The sequence below is a fragment of the Artemia sp. Qi Xiang Cuo genome, chromosome 8 (assembly GCF_049724085.1).
Source record: "Artemia sp. Qi Xiang Cuo chromosome 8, ASM4972408v1, whole genome shotgun sequence".
Classification (NCBI taxonomy): domain Eukaryota; kingdom Metazoa; phylum Arthropoda; class Branchiopoda; order Anostraca; family Artemiidae; genus Artemia; species Artemia sp. Qi Xiang Cuo.
Genome location: NC_142801.1, coordinates 8,866,209 through 8,889,331, shown reverse-complemented (window position 1 = coordinate 8,889,331; position 23,123 = coordinate 8,866,209). Strand labels below are relative to the sequence as shown.

The 23,123-nt window shown below is 36.4% G+C and overlaps 1 protein-coding gene across 1 annotated transcript in view; it reads right to left on the bottom strand.

Moving 5' to 3' along the window:
* The window catches only part of LOC148949134 (uncharacterized), a 203,270-nt gene extending 182,895 nt beyond the window's left edge, over positions 1–20,375 (bottom strand). The window contains exon 1 of the mRNA XM_089093196.1: positions 20,227–20,375. Coding sequence (XP_088949322.1) covers positions 20,227–20,231 — 5 coding nt within the window. The 5' untranslated portion in view covers positions 20,232–20,375. The remainder of the gene's footprint in view (positions 1–20,226) is intronic.
* Positions 20,376–23,123: the final 2,748 nt, after the last annotated feature.

Below are 23,123 nucleotides of genomic sequence, written 5' to 3'. Positions count from 1 at the left end.
GATTTAACAAAAGACAAGCAATAAAATAACATAGGAAAGAGACGAAACTTCGAGAAACGCGGAACAGACTGAATACGGTCATACCAGCATTGCTTCCACTGACTTGAATTTTCGATTCAACCCAGAAATCTTGATCATCCCTAAATTTCTATGACTATTTACCTTAGTTCTGTCCCAAGATGGGTGGATGGATGATAGACTATCTATCAACAAGAGAAAATGACATCATTTTTATACATCCCTGAAAAAGGCTTTTGTCAGCTGTACCTCTCACTTAGACTATCAACTGCCTTGGCTTTTTCTCCAATTAGCCATAAATTGATGACAACCTGATTTTAATTCAAAATCACTTCAAAATTCAAAAAAAATCCGTTGATTTTTCAGGTAAGTCCCAAAAATTGGGGAAACGCAGAAACTGGATAACAGACCCTATTATCAGATATACATTTTCCAGAAGAGTAAGCAAATTTTGAAAATACTTTTGAGTCCCTTACTCTCGGTTACGACCCGTTTTTTGAACAACGAAGTTTTTTTCAGACCCCAAAGACGTGGCGAAAACCCTCGTGGATCCAGGGGGGCCAGGGACCCCCCCCCCCAAGATCTGTTCTGGCACCCTCATTCCGTGTTTTTTTTTCTGTTATCGCTCTTTAAAAACAAAACCAGAACTTGCTAATTTGGTCAATTATTGGCGCCCTTGTCACTTTGCGAGCTAGATCTGCCCTCGGTCACAAGGGATTTTGGGAAACTTAAAACAGATAAATATCTTTGATAACGGTAGAATACACGAGGAAAGAATAGAACTAGTTGATACCAAGTGATCGGTTTAAGGGGATAGGTTAGGGATCTTAGTTTGGCCAAAAATACCAGATTATTTCTCTTGAGTTGGCTCAACTGGGAAATCCCAGTACCTAACATACAATCTTTAAAATATCCAAATTCAGAATATCTAAAGACATCGATTACCGGATATTCTATATCCGAATTGCAATCACAAACATCCGAAATCAAGACATCTTTTCTCCGAGAAGGAGTGATTTACAAAGACAAATGTATATAGGATAAAGAAAAAGCAAGACTTAGAGAAACTTTGGTAGAAATTCAGTTGGATGTTATACAAGAAAGGTTGTCTGGCAAAAAAAAACACAAAATGAAAAACTTAAAACTGCTAGGTATCTATTAGAACAGTAAGAAATGCAGGGGAAAGGTAGGATCAACTGATTCAGCGTGTTCAGTTTAAGAGTATAGCTTATAAATCTCAGTTTGGCTGTAAATATAACTGGTGCTTCATTGAAGTAAGTTGTTAGTATTGGTAGTTCAAAACGAGAATCTTGCACAGATTTGTAGTCTATATAATTTGGGGCCCCGTAGAAGTCGCCCCCAAATTTCACAAACGTCGACGTGTGGGATCTCTTTCGAACAGTAATCATTCATGGACCTTTTAGGAGATCTTGGTCTATTATCTGTCTTGGCTTTTTCTACAATTAGCTATGTCTTGATGCCTGCAAAATACTCGATTTTATTGAATTAAAGTCAAGTATTTTGAAGCCATCAAGACATGGCTAATTGTAGAAAAAGCCAAGACCGATAGTCCGAGTGATTGAGAGGCAAATCTGGGATAAGTCCTTTTTAGGATTGTATAAAAATGATGTCATTTCATTCGTTGACAGATAAGTCTATCTAGATAACTTGGTAACTCTTGGTAAGAAGATCTTGGTAACGCTTTTGTTACCATTGTCTCACTAGATTATGCAGAAATATGAATTTTGATAAACAAAAGTTTAAAAAAAACATCCTATGCAATAACAAATTTTGCTACTTGTTAAGAATCTAGTAGTCACGAGATAAGTGAAGTTTCGTTAATGCTAAGGAAATAAAACAAAATAGGATAAAAATAATAGTTCAGAAACACATTTGGGCTATATATTTACACATTAGGGGGAGGGCGGGGTAAAGTATAACATATATTAAATACGTAACCTAACCTAACCCAACCTAGACATCTTTTATTCCCCCCTAAACCCCCAAAAACTAAACTTTAAATATAGTTCCGGGAGTGAGAAACCCTTTGTTTATATAGCGTCTCATATAATTTCCGGGTATTGCCTATCTGATCTTCGCAATACAATTCTCGCGTGACTACTGGATTCTTAACAAATACCCAATTCTTTTTAGCGTTCCAGAAAGTCTTCATCCCTACTACCAATTATAGTAATTTACTCCTCTTATAGTGACCACTCCTTCCACGACTGCCCAAACCGTGATTATTCCTGCTACAAGTACTCCAACCAAGACTGTTCCTTTACCAACTACTTGTGTTACTGTTACTACCTCTATCATTCCTACCGTACGGCTACCCCCATAACAATCACTGCTACCATAATTACTGACACTACAGTGACTTTTAGCATAACTACTAATAGTACGATCAAGAATCTATCTAGGAGAGGCCCAAGACTAAAAAAGTATATAAATTTTCCGTTTTCTGACGAATATTCAGTTATTCACATACTTCTATCAATTGTTTGATTTTGGGGTGGTGTGGGGGGTTCCAAGCATGTCAAAAGTCCAATGTGTTTCAAATCAACTCACTACAGCACCAAGCCACCTGAGCAACACAGCTGCAAAACCCCCTCCTCTACCCCAATAAATCGAATAAATAAAAAAAAATTACGGAAACTTTTAATTTCAGCCAAATTGTTAAAATTCCTCTTCATTCAACACTCTGTGTGGCTTGTATCCACTTCAGGTACACCTCCTCGGCTACCCCTTTTGGGATCACTTAACCACCAACTTCACCCAAAAACGACAAATGAGTGGAGATTTGCTGAGTTCATTTCCCTTATGAAAAACCCCATTAAGATTCATTAAAGATGAGCACTTAATGAGTAGTTAAGAAGAAGAGCAAATATTAAGTTCTTTAACCTTAGAAGTGTATCTGGACAGACAACATTCACTCCAATCGGAATTCCGGAATTTTGACCTTCAAAAGAGTATAGTTGTAGAATCTCAAAATTGAATAAAAAAATATTTACTTTAAAAAATCTAACAATTTAACGCTTTCTTATGTAACTACAGACTATGAGTAGCCACGAAAAGTTCCACGAAAATAGTTGATTTTAGGAAAAACCACGCCAGAAACTTTCGCTTATATTCGCTGTTGCGAAATACTTGGTGACATATCCAAAGGAAAAGAAAATAATTAAAATAATTTCTAATAAATAAGCAGTTTATTTTGCAATACTTTTTTTTTAATACAAATTAATTAGGGGAATCAATATTGAGGGAAGGGGTTGATCTTAACCCTAGATCTTAAAAAAGGCTATTCTTTTTATTATAATTGAAAAAGCCCCTTTCTTGGTATTTTTGCTTAAAAATATAAATAAAAAATCTCCCTCTAGATTGTGAAAAATACCTTCCCTCCCCCTACATTTTCATCAATAGACTTCAGTAAAAACGAGGTTTTTGCAGAATCTTTACAGTATTTTCTTACTATATTAATGGGTATTGCTTAAACGGTACATGGCTCAAAGGGTGCATTTTAATGCCTACAATGGGGTTCTCTTATTGTTGTGTAGTTAGGGAGGAAGGGAAATGCCTCAAAGGGTGCAATTTAATGCCAAAACATCCCAACTCTCATTGATTTTTCAGATAAATACAGAATTAGTTCTAAACGAGAGACGACGGGAGGGGGGAGGTAGAAACTGATATATAGTCCCCAAGGTAGTATCCAGGACTTTTGTTTCGGGGGGGGGGGAGGAGGGTACAAAAAACTTTAAAATACACATCAATAATGTGAATTTGATATCTAATACCTCTTGATTTCAGGGAATATTTCTGGTCTGCACTGTTACTATGAAAGTAAAGAGCAACATTAAACCCAAAATCAGGAGAATTTATTCCGTATAGGAGGGGGACTGCCCCTTCCTCTTCCCCACCTCCCTCTCATGGTCGCAAAAACTTTGGAAGGTGCTCATTACATCAGAAATAGAGAGTTAGTCCTTTTTTCATAAGTTGAAAGTTATTGGAGACCAACCGCGGGGGGTATTTTTCAGGGGGGGTATTTTCCGGGGGACTTTTTCCGCAGGATAGGGGATATTTTCCGGGGGGAGGGGTATTTTGCACGGGGAGAGGGGGGGGGGTATTTTCCGCGGGTGGTTACTTTCCGGGGGGATTAGCCTCGGCTCCGCTATTTATAAGCAACTATTAACAAAACAAAGATTGCTTTAGGCGTCTGAGATAGGCCTACTGCAAACAAATTTTGATAGTAAAAGTTCAAATTTCAAACTGTTTTCTGTGACTGAGAAAAGAGGCAATTAACACATATTGTAAAATGAGAAATTTCGAAACATCTTATGAGCCAATTAAGATAAGTGAAAAAGATTTATCAATAAGACTTGCTTCGCTTGTGGGATATGGCCCAAACATTTGCTTTCCACAAAAATTTTACATAACACCTTATGAACTGTCACAGTCAAGATCCCCTGGTTTCATCTTTCTCACTTTCCAAGTCATTTAAAAAGAAATATGATACTCTTTCGTTTGGGTACCGTGTTATAATAAAATTTTCTGTCTTGGTTTAAATATTAAAATTATTAAAATTAAAATATGCAATCTCATTTCCTCATCACTTAACTAAGACACAAAGAGAAAATCAAAATTAAAGGCGAAAGTTTTTTCTATGAAGATACAATACAACTAAATTGGACACTTCCTCATTTAACAATTTTGATGAGTAAAAAAAAAAAAAAAACTGTCAAAACTCCAGTGAAAATGATAGTCGAAAGTTGTGAAATTATTTTTGGTATGATGTAGCCGAAAAAATTATTTTGGGTACTTTTGTATTATACGAGAAACACTCGAGAATTTGGATCGCGAATGACGCGAACATGGGACAAGAAACCTGTCATGCAACTTCTTTATTCCAGACTATTAGCTTTGGCTCGGTTGGAATATACATTGTAGCTATATTTTATTTAAGTATTTAGTTGGTATTTTGGTTAGGCTAGGTTAGAATAATTTTGTTTAGGTTACGTATTTATATGCTATGCTTTATCCCATCCCCTAAATTGCAAATATATAGCCCAAATTTTTTTCTAAGCTATTATATTCTCATTATAATTTTGTTTTATTTCATTAGCATTAACCAAACTTCCCTTCTCGAGTGTTCTCTTATGATACTTAAGTACCTTATTTTATTGGAATTGTCATATCCATTACAAAGAAGGATTGTTAAAGGGTCATCCTAACTGACTTTGATTTTCCCAGACGCTAAATTTTTGTTTTAAGACCAAATATTTGATTATTCGCATCCAAAAATCGTCAAAATATTACACCGAATAGAGGAAGTGGTGGGTACTTGCGTATTATACGGTACACACTCGAGAAGTGAAGTTAGTTTAATCATAATGATATATACCAAAATATTATGAAAATATAATAGTTTAGTAACAAAATTATGCAAACTACAACAAAAAACTATGGAAGGGGGGTCGCCCAGACCGCATTATATTAAATACGTAACCTAACAAAATACCAACTGTATACTTAATTAAAATATAGCTACAATGTAGTTTTCCACCGAGCCGAACGTAATTGTCTGGTATAAAGACTGTGGAAACTGGTTATTATCTGATCTTTGCGATACAAATTCTCGAGCAGACCGATGTACAAGTGCAACGGAAAACGTTAAAACATAAGCGACATTAGGTTTTTTCACGGGTAGACAAGCCAGATTTCTCTTCAACACGAAACTTGGCTTCACCTTTGTAACACTAAATTTTAAAGAATCTAATTTTAAGTTAGTTTATTACAATACATATATAAAAATCGGTAATTAGTCGTGCAATATTATTATTAGATGTTTTTAGGAATTACAAGTAGGTTGCAATGTCTCGAGTTGGTTTCAAAGGCATTTTGTAAAAAATTTTTTTGAAAATACATGTTCCAGGGTTCTTATTTTATCTGCCATCAGCGGTCCGATGGACGAGGACGTACGAGAATATGGGAAGAGCTCTTATGCGCGCCAAGACTGTAGTAGCCAGATATTACTGAGTCATGATTCTACTGTAATTTATTTAAATTTAGTGTTATCGAGTGTGTACCATATAATACGGAAGTACCAAGAAGCGTTCTCTACTTTCATCCGTATACAAACTTTCACAAATAAAAAAAAATGTGAATGTTACATCAGAGATATTTGGCCTGAAATCAGTGAGAATGATCATTTAAACTGATCCTATTATGAAAATAAAATATTTCTAAAAAACATATAAACAAAATATCCAACAAAGAACTTCACATATTTAGACAAAGCAAACGACAACACTCATCTGTGGGAAATACCTTAACGATGAAAGCACTAAAATATCTTAAAGCTTCAACATTTCAATATTGATACTACGGCCGCTGATGGTAATTATCGTTTGCACGATGAAAATATTTGAAAGTTTGTAATGGGTTTGTTCAGATGATTGTTTATTTTTAAGACAAATGGTACCAGGCATATAACTCTACATACAACTAGCCAACCCGTAGATTTGTTTCTTAGAACTGTATCTATTATAGCCGTAGATTTGATTCTAAGAACTGTTTCTTAGAGCAAATCATAGGCAGCGCAGTAGCGCTGCCTAAGTAAAGAATGATGTTGGAACAATGAATTTTTTTTTTCTTGGTTTTAGACCAGGGCACACCGTATCGAAGGAGTTGTCGTAGAAACTTCGAAAGGGGCTAGTTCGATTGGAAATTGCAGCGGCTTGTGCCCTTTTTAATAGTCGAAAGTGATTGGAAGACAACTAGACCTCCTTTCACGTGTATCATTTCCCCAAACACACTCAATTAAAATTTTGAGATAACCATTTTGTTCAGCGTAGTTGATTTCCAGAGAGAAAATTTGTTTTTGAGGAGGACACTCCCCCACAACTTTCAGGGCAAGGGTTTTAAGTTATGCCCTGGGGGCATATAAGAACGATGTTGGCACAATGTATTATTTTTTTTTTAGACCAGGGTACTTCGTATCGAAGAAGTTGTCTTAGAAACTTCGAAAAGGGCTCATTCTATTGGAGATTGTAGAGACTTGTGCCCTGTTTAATAGTCGACAGTGATTTGAAGGCAACTAACACCCCGTCTACGCCCTTCATTTTCCGAAAAACATCCAATCAAAATTTTGAATAAGCCATTTTGTTCAGCGTAGTTGATTTCTATATAGAAATTATGTTTTTGAGGACGACACCCCCCAGAGCCCTCAGGGCAAGGGTTTTATGTTATGCCCTGGGGGCATATAAGGTTTTTTTTATAGAAAGCGTTGTCGTAGAAACTTCAAAAAAGGCTCATTCGATGGAAAATACAAAAGGGCTAATGCCCTTTTTAATAGTTGAAAGTGATTGGAGGGCAACTAACACATCTCTCACACCCACCTTTTCCCCAAACACAACCAATCAAAATTTTGAGATAGTCATTTTGTTCAACGTAGTTTTAAGTTCTTGAAATTAGGTCTTTGAGAAGGACAACCCCCCCCCCCCCCCAGCCCCCAGGGCACGGGTTGTGAGTTATTTCCTGGGGGTAAATAAGGTTATTATAGAAAGCGTTGTCGTAGCAAATTCAAAAAGGGCTCATTCGATTGGAAATTGAAAATTGCTAGTGCCCTTTTTAACAGTCAAAAGTGATTGGAAGGCAACTAAAACCCCTTCCGCGCTCACCAATTCCCCAAATACATCCAATCGAAATTTTGAGATGGCCATTTTGTTCCACGCAGTTTAAAGTTCAGGAAATTATAGCTTTGAGCAGGACACTCCCCCCACAGTCTTCAGGGCAAGGGTTATAATTTATTCCCTGGGGGCGTGGAAGGGGTGTTAGTTGCCTTCCAATCAGTTTCGACTATTAAAAGGGCACTAGCCATTTCAATTTCCAATCGAATGAGCCCTTTTTGAAGGTTCTACGACAACGCTTTCTATAAAAATCTTATATACCCCCAGAGCATAACTTGTAACCCTTGCCCTGAGGGCTGTGGGGGGAGTGTCCTGCTCAAAAACATAATTTTTATCTGGAAATCAATTTCCTGAACTTTCAACTACGTTGAACAAAATGGCCATCTCAAAACTTTGATTATATGTGTTTGGGGAAAAGGTGGGCGTGAGACGGTGGATAGCTGCCCTCCAATCACTTTAGACTATTAAAAAGGCACTAGCCCTTTGAACTTACAATCGAATGAGCCCTTTTTGAAGTTTCTACGACAACACCTTCTATAAAAACCTTATATGCCCCCAGGGCATAACTTACAACCCTTGCCCTGAGGGCTGTGGGGGAGGGTCCTCCTCAAAAACATAATTTTTATCCGGAAATCAACTACATTGAACAAAATGGCTATCTCAAATCGCTTTCGACTATTAAAAAGGGCACTTTTTGTTAAAAATAGTTCGAAGTTCAGATAACAAAAACTCCGGTATCAATACAGCCCCCCCCCCCCAGGGCCCGGGAAAAAGGCATTGTAAGTTATGCCCTGGGGACATATATGGTTGTTATGGTGGGGATGCTCGTATAAACTTCATAGAGGGCTCATTTGATTGGGAATTGAAAGTTGTAATTCATTTTTTAAGAGTCAAAAGTCATCGGAGGGCAGCTAGCTCCCCCCCTCCACACTCCAATTTATATTTTCCCAGAGGCACTTCATATAGAAAGGGTCGTCGTATAAACTTCAAAAGGGGCTCATTTGATTGGAAACTGAAAGTTCTAGTGCCCTTTTTAAGAGTCAAACGTGATCGGATGGCAACTAGCTCCATTACAAGCCCTCTTTTGCCAAATGCATCTGAAAAAAATTTGAGGTAGCTATTTTGTTAAAAAATAGTTCAAAGATCATATAACAAAAACTCCTTTACGTATGGTCATTTCGTTAAAAATAGTTCAAAGGTCGGATAAAAAAAAACTTCTGTGTCAACACAACCCTCCAGGGCCCGGGCCAGGCATTGTACGATATTGTTCTGGGGGCATATATGGTTCTTATGGAGGGTATGCTCGTATAACCTTTGAGAGGGCTCATTTGATTGGAAATTGAAAGTTCTAGTTCACTTTTAAAGAGTCAAAAGATATCGGAGGGCAACTAGCCCCCCCCCTCCATGCCCTTTTTTTCTCAAACCCGTCTGATAAGAACTTTGAGATAGCTATTTTTTTTAAATAATTCAAAGAAACTCCGAATGAAAACTCCGGGGTCGACACAACCACCCAGGGCCCGGAGGCAGGCGTTTTTTTTTAATACCACCACCTCTCCTCTCGGTGACCTTCAAGTTTTCTTTAAAAATATCTCATAATTTATCTAATGTCACCTACTCTTTTCTTAATAAAAAAACTTCTTCAAAAAATTCAATTTATTAAAATTATATAAAGATTGAGCATTCCAAAATATACCAGGATATAAAAATGGAGATATACTACATTTCAATTTTCTTATACCTTTTAGATTCATCCGATATCTCATGCTGCCCTTCCCCCTTAGGGCACCCCTTCCATCGTCACCTTAAATTACACTTTTCATATTCTTTTTCAGCAACCTCTATTTCCCCCGATAAATAATTCGCATTTACCCCCGTCCCCCAAAATAAGGATATATATATATAAAAAAAATAATAATAGTAATAATAATAAAAAAGTAAGAATGAAATGAAATACTCCACCATTACAAATAAATACCAATAGGCAGAATCTTTCATTGTCTTCCTACTTCATTTCGTTTATCCTTATTACTCATCTTTCATTTCCCCTTTGGCTGCTCAATCCTGATTAAAACATTATCATTATCCTACTTTCAAAACTTGACAATTCTCTTTAAAACTTTATCTTTATCCTACTTTTAATACTTCTTTCTTTATCATTTTTTTATTCCTTTTTTAATTAACAACATTTCAATTTCTAATTATAAATTCTAACAAAACTTTTTTATTCAGTTTTTTTACTCTCTTCTAAAAAAAAACCTCACTTTTACCTTTACCTTCACTTTTCTTCTTTATGTTTGCCTTTCTCTATATTTACTAGCCTATCCCACTGAACGCTTACCTTTTTCATGACCACTGTTGAGTTCATATCTTTTATTTTTGCTTTCCAAACAAAGTTGCTGAAATGTGTGAAATGTGTGCCAAATCCTCGTGTTTTTTAACTTGATTGATTTCCGTGCATAATTTTAATTCTACAATCTTTTCTGCGGTGACCAGTTCCTCATTTTCTTGTATTTCACTACCTAACAGTTGTTTCAATTCATCTAATTCTGTTTTTACATGTTCAAGTGTTTCAATTTGATTTCCACACCTTCCGCACATTCCGGTCGCCTTGGTGGGGTCTATCCTATGTTTTCTCTCTTCAGTCGGCAGTATTCTGTGAACTTGGAAAAACGCATGCTCTTTAACCTTCGGCGGTAAGAAACTAGAGTGTATCGAAGAAACTAGAGTGTATAGAGTGTGGTCGGTTTCTTCAGTTTTCATCATCAAGATCACTCGTCTCTAGAATTTTCGCTGGAGGTAGGTTTTCCTTTGAAATGAACCATTGTTTCATATCCGTTTTGTTGATTTTTTTGCTATCGGGGTCTGCGATCCTTTTTTCCAGCTATTCTTTGACAGATCCGAAATGTTTTTGTACCGAATTCGGGCAGTCACTCCTTTCATTTCTCACCCAAGCGTTATACCAATTTTTCATAGGGGTTGTTTCTTCAAAATGGATTTCTTCGATAATTGTTTTCATATGAAGTTCTTTTATCTTGGCTTCTGTGTTAATTATTTGTAGGCATCCTTAGCTTTTCATTAGAAGGGATGTTAGTTGCCTTCCAATCACTTTCGACTATTAAAAAGGGCACTAGCCATTTCAATTTCCAATCGAATGAACCCTTTTTGAAGTTTCTACGACAACGCGTTCTATAAAAACCTTATATGCCCCCAGGGCATAACTTAAAACCCTTGCCTTGAGGGCTTTGGGGGGTTATCATTCTCAAAGACCTAATTTCCAGAACTAAAAACTACGTTGAATAAAATGGCTATCTCAAAATATTGATCGGATGTTTTTGGGGAAAGGGTGGGCGTGAGAGGGGGGTTAGTTGCCCTACATTAAATTATTACTGTTAAAAAGAGCCCTAACTATTTGAGTTTTCAATCGAATGAGCTCTTTTTGAAGTTTCTACGACAACGCCTTCTATAAAATCCTTATATGCCCCCAGGGTATAACTTACAACCCTTGCCATGAAGGCTGTGGGGGAGTGTCCTCAAAAACATAATTTCTATCTAGAAATCAGCTACGCTGAACAAAATGGTTGTCTCAAAATTTTAATTGGATGTGTTTCGGGAAATGGTGGGAGTGGAAGCGGTGTTAGTTACCTTCCAATCACTTTCGACTATTAAAAAGGGCCCAAGCCACTCCAATTTCCAATTGAATGAGCCCTTTTTGAAGTTTCTACGACACTTCTTCGATACGAAGTGCCCTGGTATAAAAAAAATAATACATTGTGCCAACATCATTCTTATATGCCCCCAGGGCATAGCTTAATACCCTTGCCCTGAGGGTTGTGGGGGAGTGTCCTCCTTAATAACATATTTTCTCTCTAGAAATCAACTACGCTGAACAAAATGGCTATCTCAAAATTTTAATTGGATGTGTTTGGGGAAACGGTGAGCGTGGAAGGGGTGTTAGTTGCCTTCCAATCACTTTCGACTACGGTATTAAAAAGAGCGCAAGCCATTCCAATTTCCAATTGAATGAGCCCGCTTCCGAAGTTTCTACGACAACTCCTTCGATACGAAGTGCCCTGGTATGGAAAAAAAACAAAAAAATAAATAAACAATACATTGTGCCAACACCGTTCTTTACTTAGGCAGCGCGATTGCGCTGCCTATGATGTGTAATTGAAAAATATCTGTATAGTAGGCTCACTCAGGCTAAGCTGACTATCTCCGAGTACAGACAAAAAAAAACCGTTTTATTAAAGAACAAAGTGTGGTCGCTATATCATATTAAATAAAAAAAACAAGTTTTTTAAACTGAAAGTAAGGAGCAACATTAAAACTTAAAACGAACAGAAATTATTCCGTATATGACAGGGGATGTCCCCTCCTCAACGCTTCGCTCTTTACGCTATACTTTTTTATTGTTTTTAAAAATAAATTTATGAGACAGAGTCAAACTTACCGTAAAGAGCCAGGCGTTGAGAAGGGGACAGATATGAGCTTGAAACCTATGTAATAGGGTTTTCTGATACGCTGAATCTGACAGTGTTTTTCATTAAAATTCTTTCACTTGTAGGGGATGTTTCCCCCCTCTTTAAAAAATCGGGTAAATTTTCTCAGGCTCTTACCCTTTGATGAGTAATACTAAACTTAATAAAATTTATATATTTAGAATCAGCATTATAGACACATTCTTTTGATACATTTATTGACATCAAAATTCCGTTTTTAAAAGTTTCGATTACTATTGAGCCGTATCGCTTGTTTTTTGTTATTGTTTTTTTTATTACGTATATGTTTTTACGTATATGAGGGGGGTTCTCCCCTTAGTCAACACCACGCTTTTTACGTTAAAAGTTAAAAAGAATTTTGATTCACAAACCCCTGAATCACAAAAGCCGTTTAATTAGAATAGATAGCTCTTTTGAAAGCACTAAAAAAACTGTAGCGTAAAGCGAGGTATTGACTTGGGGGAGAACTCCATCAAATACGTTATAATTTCTGTTCGTTTTAAGTTCTAATGTTGCTTCTTACTTTCCGTTGAAAAGACTTGTTTTTTTTTATTTAATTTCTGATCGTTTTTTAAATAATGCTTGGATATCCGGCGCCCCCCTTCATAGAAATGTCCCTTACCCCAAAGAAACATCCTCCACGGAAAGATTCTCCCGAGTAACCCCCTCCTCCATCCCCCCCCTCCAGAAAAAAATCCTTCCTGAAAATGTCTGTATACTTCCCAATAACCAATAAATAATGCTGGCAAGTCCGGCGCCGCCTTCATGACAATTTCCCCTCCCCCATGAAAACTTCCTTCATGGACAGATCCTCCAACATAACCCCCAACCCAGCCCCCCCCCCCACTACCAAAAAAAAAACCCTCCTGAAAACTTCTGTATAATTCCCAATGTCCAATACTATATGTTAACATTGGGTAAAGTTCATAACTTTTAGCCCTCCCCCAGGGGACTTCGGGGGATTAAGTCATCCTAAAAGACATATTTTCCACCATGCTGAACAAAATGGCTATCTCAAATTTTTGATCGGATGACTGGGAAAAAAATGAGCGTGGGAAGGGGCCTAGTTGCCCTCCATTTTTTTGGTCACTTAAAAAGGGCACTAGAAATTTTAATTTTCGTTCCAATGAGCCCTCCCACGATATTCTAGGACCACTGGGTCGATACGATCACCCCTGGAAAAAAAAAATAAAATAAACACGCATCAGTGATATTTCTTTCGGCAAAAAATGGGAAATTCCCTATTTTTGTAGATAGGAGCTTGAAACCTCTACAATAGGGTTCTCTGATACGCTGAATATGATGGTGTGATTTTCATTAAGGTTCTATAACTTTTAGGGGGTCTTTCCCTCTTTTTTTGAAAATCAGCCAAATTTTCTCAGCAACCTTCTTTTGATGTATCTATTGATATCAAAAACCCGTTTTCTAGAGTTTCGGTTACCATTGAGCCGGGTCGCTCCTTACTTACAGTTCGTTACCACGAACTGTTTGACAAGTACCGCTTCTTGGTCTTGGGTGAATTGAAGTTAACCATCCAGTCGTCACTTCTTTATCTCTATGGAAAAGCAATTGTAAGGACAAGGAAGTTTTGTTAAAGGTCATAATGGGTATGGACACTGGTATCGGCAGTAAAATGGTATAGAGGGTTAATGAGACCCTCATTTGTTGACAAGCAATGTTTATAAACAGGTTCTGTTTCGGTCCCAGGATACTACACTGAGGAGCCCCAACCTGTACTAGGTACTCGCTGGAAGTAAACCTATCCAGGACTTCCCAGAGATAACTTAAAAACCCCAAAGAACCTCAAGCAGACGACCACATACTCTATGCTCTGTGGTTTTCAGCAGACCTTGAAGAAGTCTCGGAGGAATTAATCCCATTTCTTTACTCCTTCATTTACAAAAAGAAACTATAGGATATTAGAGCTTTAGGGACTGGTGCATTATACCTAACACAGCGCTATAGACTGTACAAGGAAATCAGACAGAGACCCGTCAAACGGATATTTGTTATCTAAATTGATTGCAAAGCGTGATTTCTCAGTGTGTTTACAATATTTAAACTGTTGTTTTCTGGGGTTTCGGGGGGGGGAGGTACCTAGGTTAGGTTAGGTTACGTATTTAATATATGCTATGCTTTACCCCCACCCCCCTAATGTGCAAATATATAGCCCAAATTTGTTTCTAAACTATTATATATTCATCCTATTTTATTATATTTCATTAGCATTAACCAAACTTGACTTCTTTCGTGTATAGCGCTGTGTTAGGTATAATGCACCAGTACCAAACTTTACATCTTATCTGAAGGCTTAACAGCGGAATAAAAATAAAACAGTGAGCATTAAAAACTATCTGAAATCCCAGAACACACAACAGGTAGGTCATTAGTGCCAAAAAAATTTTCAATTTAGGACTTCAAAATACACATTCTCAAATGACCACTAAACTAACAATTTTATTGTCAAATATCCAACAATAATATTGTTAATAAAATTAAAAACTGCAACATATACTGTAGTAATATACAAACTTCTATACACTTGAGCATTTTCAACAGGCCTTGGAGAAACTGTCTTGGAGGAATTTGCCCCATTTCTTTATTCCTTTATTTGCAAGAGACAACTTTAAGATGCCAGAACTTTACATCCTATCTAAAAGTCTTAGAATCGGAATAACAGTGAACATTAAAAACCATCAGAAATGCCAGCACATACAGCAGGTGGTCAAATTTGAGACTTCAAAATACACATTCTCAAAGGATTATGAAAATATCAATTTTGTTGTCAAATATCCAACTATAATATAGTAGATAAAACTAACAATTGCAACATTTCACAAGTTATATAGATTGGTCACATCTGTTGTCTCTGGTCTTATTCAGTTTTTAAAATATATAAACGTTTCGGTTTCTTTTAAAATTCATTAAATCCTCTCTTCTCACTCACAGTCTGAAATAGAGCATATGACATTTTTGCTCTTCTCACTCACAGTCTGAAATAGAGCATATGACAAATCATTTTTGCCATATCTTAAAAATGGATTCAATTTTCAAACACTAATTTATTGCAAAACTTTTGCAATACCCTTTCATTTTCACTAATTTCCCAGAGATTTCAAATTCAAGTTCAAATGGAATAACGAACGTTTAAATCCAGCTTAACTAATCAGAAAAAACAGAGCGCCGCCCATCCTTAGAGATCTATAAAAAATACAGCATTTGAAAACTGCTTTCTCTCAATTTTGAGAAATTGCCAATGTTGTAATTGCCATAGAAGCGTCATAACCTTTACAAGCAACAAAAACTATTGCACTAACAGTTATATTTTCACGTATACTTAATACGTACATTTAATATACTAATATGTATATTTTTCCAGGGGGAAGGGGTTGAGCCCACGACTACCTTCCTGTGAATGTCCTTGGGTGTACACGATCTTAATCATTGTATAATATTTTCTGCGACAGTATTAAACCTTGAAATAATAGTCTAACAGTGAAATGGAGACGCTACAAGGTTTTCATCTCAGTTACTGTTCACATGCATTAGCAGCATGGCTTATAATAAAAAATTGCACAGGACAAATCCTGTACAACTTTTTTTAAGAGGAAACATAAAATTTCGTTTACAGTCACTTGCACAGATGTCTATTTTGAAACGCATTCTAAAAAAGCAAAATAGGCGAATTATACAAAAAAAAAAAAAAATCTAAGAAACAGTAGGAAACATCGTGGCAAGATTTTGGGTGAGCAAGGGCACTCTAACTGAGTAAACATGTACCCAGCGGAGGGTGCAACAACTGTAGAACAAACCTTGCTCTATATAATATATATATATATATATATATATATATATATATATATATATATATATATATATATATATATATATATATATATATATATATATATATATATATATATATATATATATATATATATATATATATATATATATATATATATATATATATATATATATATATATATATATATATATTTCTCAAGTCGATGAACCCTCGCAATTTTCAGAAACTTTCTGAAAAGATAAAATCTTCAAAGTTACACCACCTCGTTCTTCCTTAGAAAATTGTTAAAAAAATTTTGAAAATTGCCTTAAATAATTACTTATCTCATTTCTAAAATTGTATTACTTATCTTTACCCTGCCCCGTCTAATAGATAAATATACAGTCCATAGTAGCCTGCATATTCCAACTACATTTTTCAAAAGTGCGACTCTTTTCTTCTGTACTATTTTACGACGAACGGGAAACAAGAGAGAATAAAAGAACTGTACAGTTCTAGAATAGTAGGGGGGGGGGAGTTAAGTATAGCAATGCACTTTTATCAAGGAGGCACACTTGTGCCTCTATAAAGAGGCGACCCACCACAATGTTAAGCGATTTCAGGTCCTAGAGGTCGCAGAGAGACGGCGGTAATTGCATTTTGTAGCCCAAGCTCAAACTAAGAAACTTGCAAAATTTCATCCTCCTCCGACTTTATCTTCATGGGGTAAACTGGGCCGGAAGTTTGGACCCTCCCACCACAGCCCCCTTTAACGTTGTCCGATTGGGCTGAAATTTAGAGGTTAAGCTTTCCTAGGGCCCGGGAGCTTATCCTCGAAATTTCAGCTCAATCCGATCACTCCTTCCCTGTTTTCAAAAACCAAATATAGCCACTTAAAAGTCATCTCTTTTTTTTTTTGTTAGCCACGCCTACAGGCCACAGTTGGCAACGGATCCGGTTGAATGAGGACTCATTCGAAGCATAATTCAACCTGTTAGGGCCTTTTGATATTTTAAGACCGAAAAAATTATCCCCCGAATTTACATTTACGAAAAACCTCGTTTTCCTATATTAGCCCATGTTAATTTTTCCCTCCACAACCCCCCTTTAACGTTGTCTGATCGGGCTGAAATTTAGAGGATAAGCTTTCCTGGGGCCTGGGAGCTTATCGTCGAAATTTCAGCTCAATCTGATCACTCCTTCCCTGTTTTCCAAAAACCACATATCAAGATTTTTGGGAATTTGCTTGCGTCGAAAATACCTTCTATTTGCTAAACAACAATTACTATTGTGTTTGTATAGTCCAGCGGCTAAGACTTCAGACTTTCAGGCTGAAAACTCGGGTTCGATTCACCATCAGAGCAACTTTTTTATATACTTTGAAAAGAAACTCAGTTTCTTTTTTAAATTATTTGAAAAAAATTACGTTTTCTAAAGAGTTAAAGAGGCTGAGTTACAAGGTCGACCCTTAAAACGTACAGGGATTAGGAGGCACAGTTGGGGGGCTGTTAAAGAGGCTGAGTCACAAGTTCGAACCTTAAAACGTACAGGGATTAGGAGGCACCCTGTACGACGTGATTTGAGTATTCAGGAATTAAAAGCCTTAACACAAGAATGTTCAAGAGCGGGGGGTTTGGGGGCGGAAGCCCCCCAACTTTAACTCCTGACACGATCAGCTAACAGTTAGTCAAGCAATAATAAGTAATAAACTGTACAAAAACGTGCAGAAATTATTTGAAAAAAACTACGTTTTCTAAAGAGTTAAAGAGGCTGAGTTACAAGGTCGAACCTTAAAACGTACAGGGATTAGGAGGCACAGTTGGGGCTGCCGCCCCAAACTTCCGCTTTCGCAGCCTTTAAATATAAAAAAAATTTCTTTAAACTGAAAGTAAGGAGCGACATTAAAACTTAAAAAGAACAGAAATTATTCCGTATATGAAAGAGGCTGTGCCCTCCTCAACGCCTCGCTCTTTACGCTAAAGTTTTTATTGTTTAAAAAAAGAGTTGTGAGAAAGTCAAACTTTAGCGTAAAGAGCGAGGCGTTGAGGAGGGCACAGCCTCTTTCATATACGGAATAATTTCTGTTCTTTTTAAGTTTTAATGTCGCTCCTTACTTTCAGTTTAAAGAAATTTTTTTTTTATATTTAAAGGCTGCGAAAGCGGGGGTTTGGGGCGGCAGCCCCCCAACTGTGCCTCCTAATCCCTGTACGTTTTAAGGTTCGACCTTGTAACTCAGCCTCTTTAACTCTTTAGAAAACGTAGTTTTTTTCAAATAATTATTAATAGAAGTAAGTATTTGTGATTGTATTAAAGTAGTTTAAAGAATTTTGAAAGTCATTGTCCATTGGTCAATAATAAGAAAAAAGGTTTCACTTTGTAGGGTCCTTTCAAGGGGTCAAAATAAAGTTTGTGGCGGAAGCGATTCGTATATTCGGAAAGAGCTTAAAAGACACATCGGATGCAGTTTTTCACCTTGATTCTAGCAGTAAAACATTCGAAATTTGCCAGAGGAGGCCTGGGACGTAATTGCAGGCGGCAGTGATTATTATATTTGGAAAAAGCAATAAATATGGAATCGAATGATAAATTGCATTTTCCCTAGCCATAGACTGCTTTCAAAAGTTTGCTGATTTTGTGGTTTGCATTATTTTTTTTTTGCTTATTTCTCATTGAAAAACGGTTCAAAATACCAAACCAAGCTAAAAAAAAAAAAAAAAAAAAAACTTATACATATTCCTGGGCTATACTTCCCCTTATCATGAGTGAGGGTGAGGGGTGGAACACATCTGCAGGGATATTGATTAGCATATTTGAAAAGAGCGTCAAAAAACGGATTGGGGGATATATTCATCTTTTAAATTCAAATTTCGCATCAGTTTAGAATTAACGCTCTCCGGAAGGAAATACTATGAAATTCTAAAACTACTTTAAAATATTATAAAATACTTGCTTGTATCATTCTTAAATGGAGGCAATTAAAGTTCACCCTCCTCCCCTCTTAATGGACAAATATACAGCCCAAATTGAATATTCTCAATGAATTTTCAATAGCACGATTGAGTGTATATAATTAGAGCGGTACTTACGTGTTATAGCGACCACACTTCCTTCTTGATCTGTAATTAATTTAAATAAAACAAAGTTTTTTTGAGGGAAGTAAAGAGCGAAGTTGAAACTTAGAACGAACTAAAATTATTATTTCATGGCCTATCAAACATATATCAATAAAACTAATGAAAATAAATCAACTGGTGATATTTCCCTATGTTTGTATGACTACAGAAAACTAGCGCTTTACTGAAAACACAAAAGCCAAATATAAAAACAAGAATATTGATTTAGGAGTCAAAACTAAATAGATAGCTTCACAACAACAAACTAATCTATAACGCTTTTCATAGTCCTACAAGAGCTGTGATATCAGTAACTTTCAGTATACAATTAAAATTATCTTGAAAACTTAGGCATAAAAATAATAAGTTTAAAGACATTAGGCAGCCTATAAAATAATGGATTTATCAGTTAACATCTTGGTATCACCTAGTATTACTCGAAATGAAGAACATATCAACTGTAATATGAACTCTGGAAATCCAGTTATTTCTCTCTATAAAACGAAAGATTTATAGATTTGTGATACGAATTTTAAAGCGAGTTTGCAGTCATAATATTAATAACATTCCTTCACTTCGAACTTGTCTTCAAAATAATCATGAAATGTCCTTTTCAGATCCAAAACGACAGTCAATCTTTACCGTAGGCCTACCAAAACTCCTATATTGTTTTGTGTTTTCAGTAAAGCGCTAGTTTTCTACAATCCTACAAACATAGGGAAATATCACCAGTACATTTATTTGTATTAGTTTTATTGATATATGGATTATCGGGTTGGATATACTGTTTTGTCCTTGGTGATTGGATGGATGAGTAAGGTCTAGACCTTGTTCAAGTGCTCTTTTATCTCAGTTACTAAATTAAAAAAACAGTTTTTTTTTTTTACCAAGTAATTAACTGTAATACATATGTTAGATAGGCTGTGAAGTAATAATTTTTGTTCGTTTTAAGTTTCAACTTTGCTCTTTACTTCCCTCGAAAAAACTTTGTTTTTTAAAAATTAATTATTTAAATTAACCTTACATAATTTTGCTCAATTGGATACTGTTTTTTTTACCCTATCTGAGTAATCAGCGAATCGAAAATGTTACCAAAACCACCGCAGTTCAATGAAGCGCCTTACCGCATATTTGACGAAAGTGATATCCAAATAGAACAATATATCAGTCCAAAATAGTATTTAATATGAAAGTAACAACATTGCAACACATGAAAGTGAACTGCCGCTAAAACAAGCTTTATAGAGTTGTGTTAATTCTTAGTCAAGCAGTCCTTAAAGGGAGAGCACGATCACTAAACTTCAATCTGGCCAACATTTTGAAACCGGTGGCCTCAATACACGTCTGAGGGGTAGGCTAACTAAGGAAACCGGCTTATAATGATGGATTTTAGTGAGATATGTGCTGATTTTTCAACATTTCAGGATAACTGGAAGCTGACATGATAGAATTCTTTGTGGTTGTGGGTGACATTTAAGAGGGATAAATAAACACTGGGTGAAATCAGTGCAGTTGCCTAGCCGAAGGAAGGGTCAAAGGACCACGTCTCAAAAGATAAAAATACTTAAAAATAAGACGCAGTTTTTTTTGTTACATAATGGCAGGGGCGGATCTAGAGTAAAATCTGGGGGGGAGTTAATGTAACAAGAGTGCCAATAAATAACAAAATTGACAAATTTATTTCAAAAATGAGTAAAAAATAGAAAAAAACAGGAATGAGGTCACCAGATATCTAAGGGGGCCGGGGTCCCCCTGGCCCCCCTGGATTCGCCAGTGCATAATGATACTGAGAAGTAAGTCATATAAAAGTAATTACATAAGATATAAGAACTTTAGGTACTGTTCTATTAGCTCAAATCCACGCGATACATTGTATAGTGAAGATGCTAAAAAAAAACTACGTAGCAAGGTCTTGTGACACCCGGGGCGGAATTTCAACTTGTCACCCCCCCCCCATCAAAAATTTAAATATTTTTGAGTCATATTTGTTTATCGTGGAAACAAACAATTTAAAAAAATAATTAAGGTGTTGAGATAAAGTGAGTGAAAGAAAAGTCCAATTCCGTGCTGTAGAACATTGGTATGTAAACATTTTAATACAAATAGCTTACATAAATTTAAGCAAAATACAACATTTTATGTATATTAAAATTATTATTACAATATCAAACAACAACATTTTAATCGATATAGTTCTTCCTCCAAAGTTAGAGGCTCGTCTGCAGCTGGTTCTCCGGGCATCAGTTTCTTTTTTCTAATGTTTCTTCGTTTGGCTAGGGGAATCTCATCACAAGTAGCTTTTCAAAATTCCCTTGCCTTTTCCACAAGACCGTCTCTATTATCATTCAAAAAGGCCTTTAAACTCCTGATTTTGATGAGGCACTTTTCGAAACTTATTTCAACAATTTTCTGGTATTTTTGGGTGTGGTTGACTTCTTCACGGACACTATTCCATAAACATAAAAAGCGCAAAAATGAGAAATCCCACATCGAAGTTGACAAAGTTTGAGGTGCTCCTCTAGTGTCGATAATTTCTGAAGAGTCACAAAGTTTCTCAATGGTATCGACAATTTTCACCTTGTTTCTGCACGTCTTTTGACCGTAACTTCAGCATTTGCCAAGAGGACATTCTATCTCTGTGTTGAGCATTAGGAAAAAACATACAACCTTTCGAAAGTACCAAAAAACGTCACACAAGAAGGAACTGTAGCAAAAGAGTGCACTCCGCAAAGATTTACTTAATTGTTGGCACAAGGTACAAGCAATGCTTTAGGATTAAGCTCACGAATCCTATCTTGCACTCCTGAATCTACTCCAGCCATTGTTGGAGCGTTGTCGTAGCCATACCCTCAGCACATTGCTATGTCCAGACTATCTTCTTCAATTGCAATTAGAATATCCTGTGTAATGTCCATGGCTCTTTTTCCTGTAAGCTGATAATAGCCTAAAAATGACTTCTTTACTTCAACTTTCTTGTTCTCAATGTGCATGTAACGAATTACTTCACTCATTTGACCAATGTGCGAGGCATCGGGTGTGCTGTCAAACATTATACTAAAATACTTTTCCTTTTTAATATCAGTTAAGATATTTTCCTTTACCGTACCACCAAGAAGTAAGATGAACTCATTTTGAGTAGTAGGGGACAAATAGCTTGTCAATACCTTTTTTGTGTTTGACTGCTTTGAAAGTTCTGGTTTGGTCAAGCGCTCTCTGGGTACAGGATCGTATTTTCATAACAGTTCAACCAGCTCTAAGAAATGCCCCTTGTTTTCTGATAGCAAATTTTCTCTGTGTCCGCGAAATGGGAGATTTTGACGAGCTAAAAACAAAGTGGCATCTGATAGTCTAAGACATATCTGTCAACCAAGTTGAAAACTGTGAAATAGCATTGCTACTTTGCTACCCCAGTTTTTGCACGGCGGGCCCTGACCAGTGATAAGTCCCCTTATGACAATTTTTGTCACCCCTCTGGGGCTGGCACCCCGGGCGGTCCGCCCCCTCCGCACCCCCTTCCTACGCTACTGAACTAGTCAAATAGGTTCTTTCAACGGAGAGGATTTAAAAAGTTGTTTATATGCAGAGGATTTAAAAATTTGTTTCTCACTGCGTTTATAATGTTTAAACTTTAGTTTTTTGGGGTTTAGAGGGGGGGGGAGGTACCTAGGTTAGGTTTGGTTACGTATTTAATATATGATATGCTTTACCCTCCCCTAATTTGCAAATATGTAGCTGAAATTTGTTTCTAAACTATTATATTTTCATCATATTTTGTTTTATTTCATTAGCGTTAACCAAACTTTATTTCTTGCGTGGCTTCGAGCTAATAGAACAGCTCCGAAACTTATCCCAAGTTAAACTCTAACTTAGGGTGCCTTTAATAAAACATTGGCTAAACAAGCCTCACTTTAATTAAACTACAGATCCGAATGAGTTTGCTAAATTATCCTGAATTTGACAGAGTACTTTCACCTCTCTAAGCTTCTCGCTGTTTATGTTAAAGCTTACTGAGCCACTAACC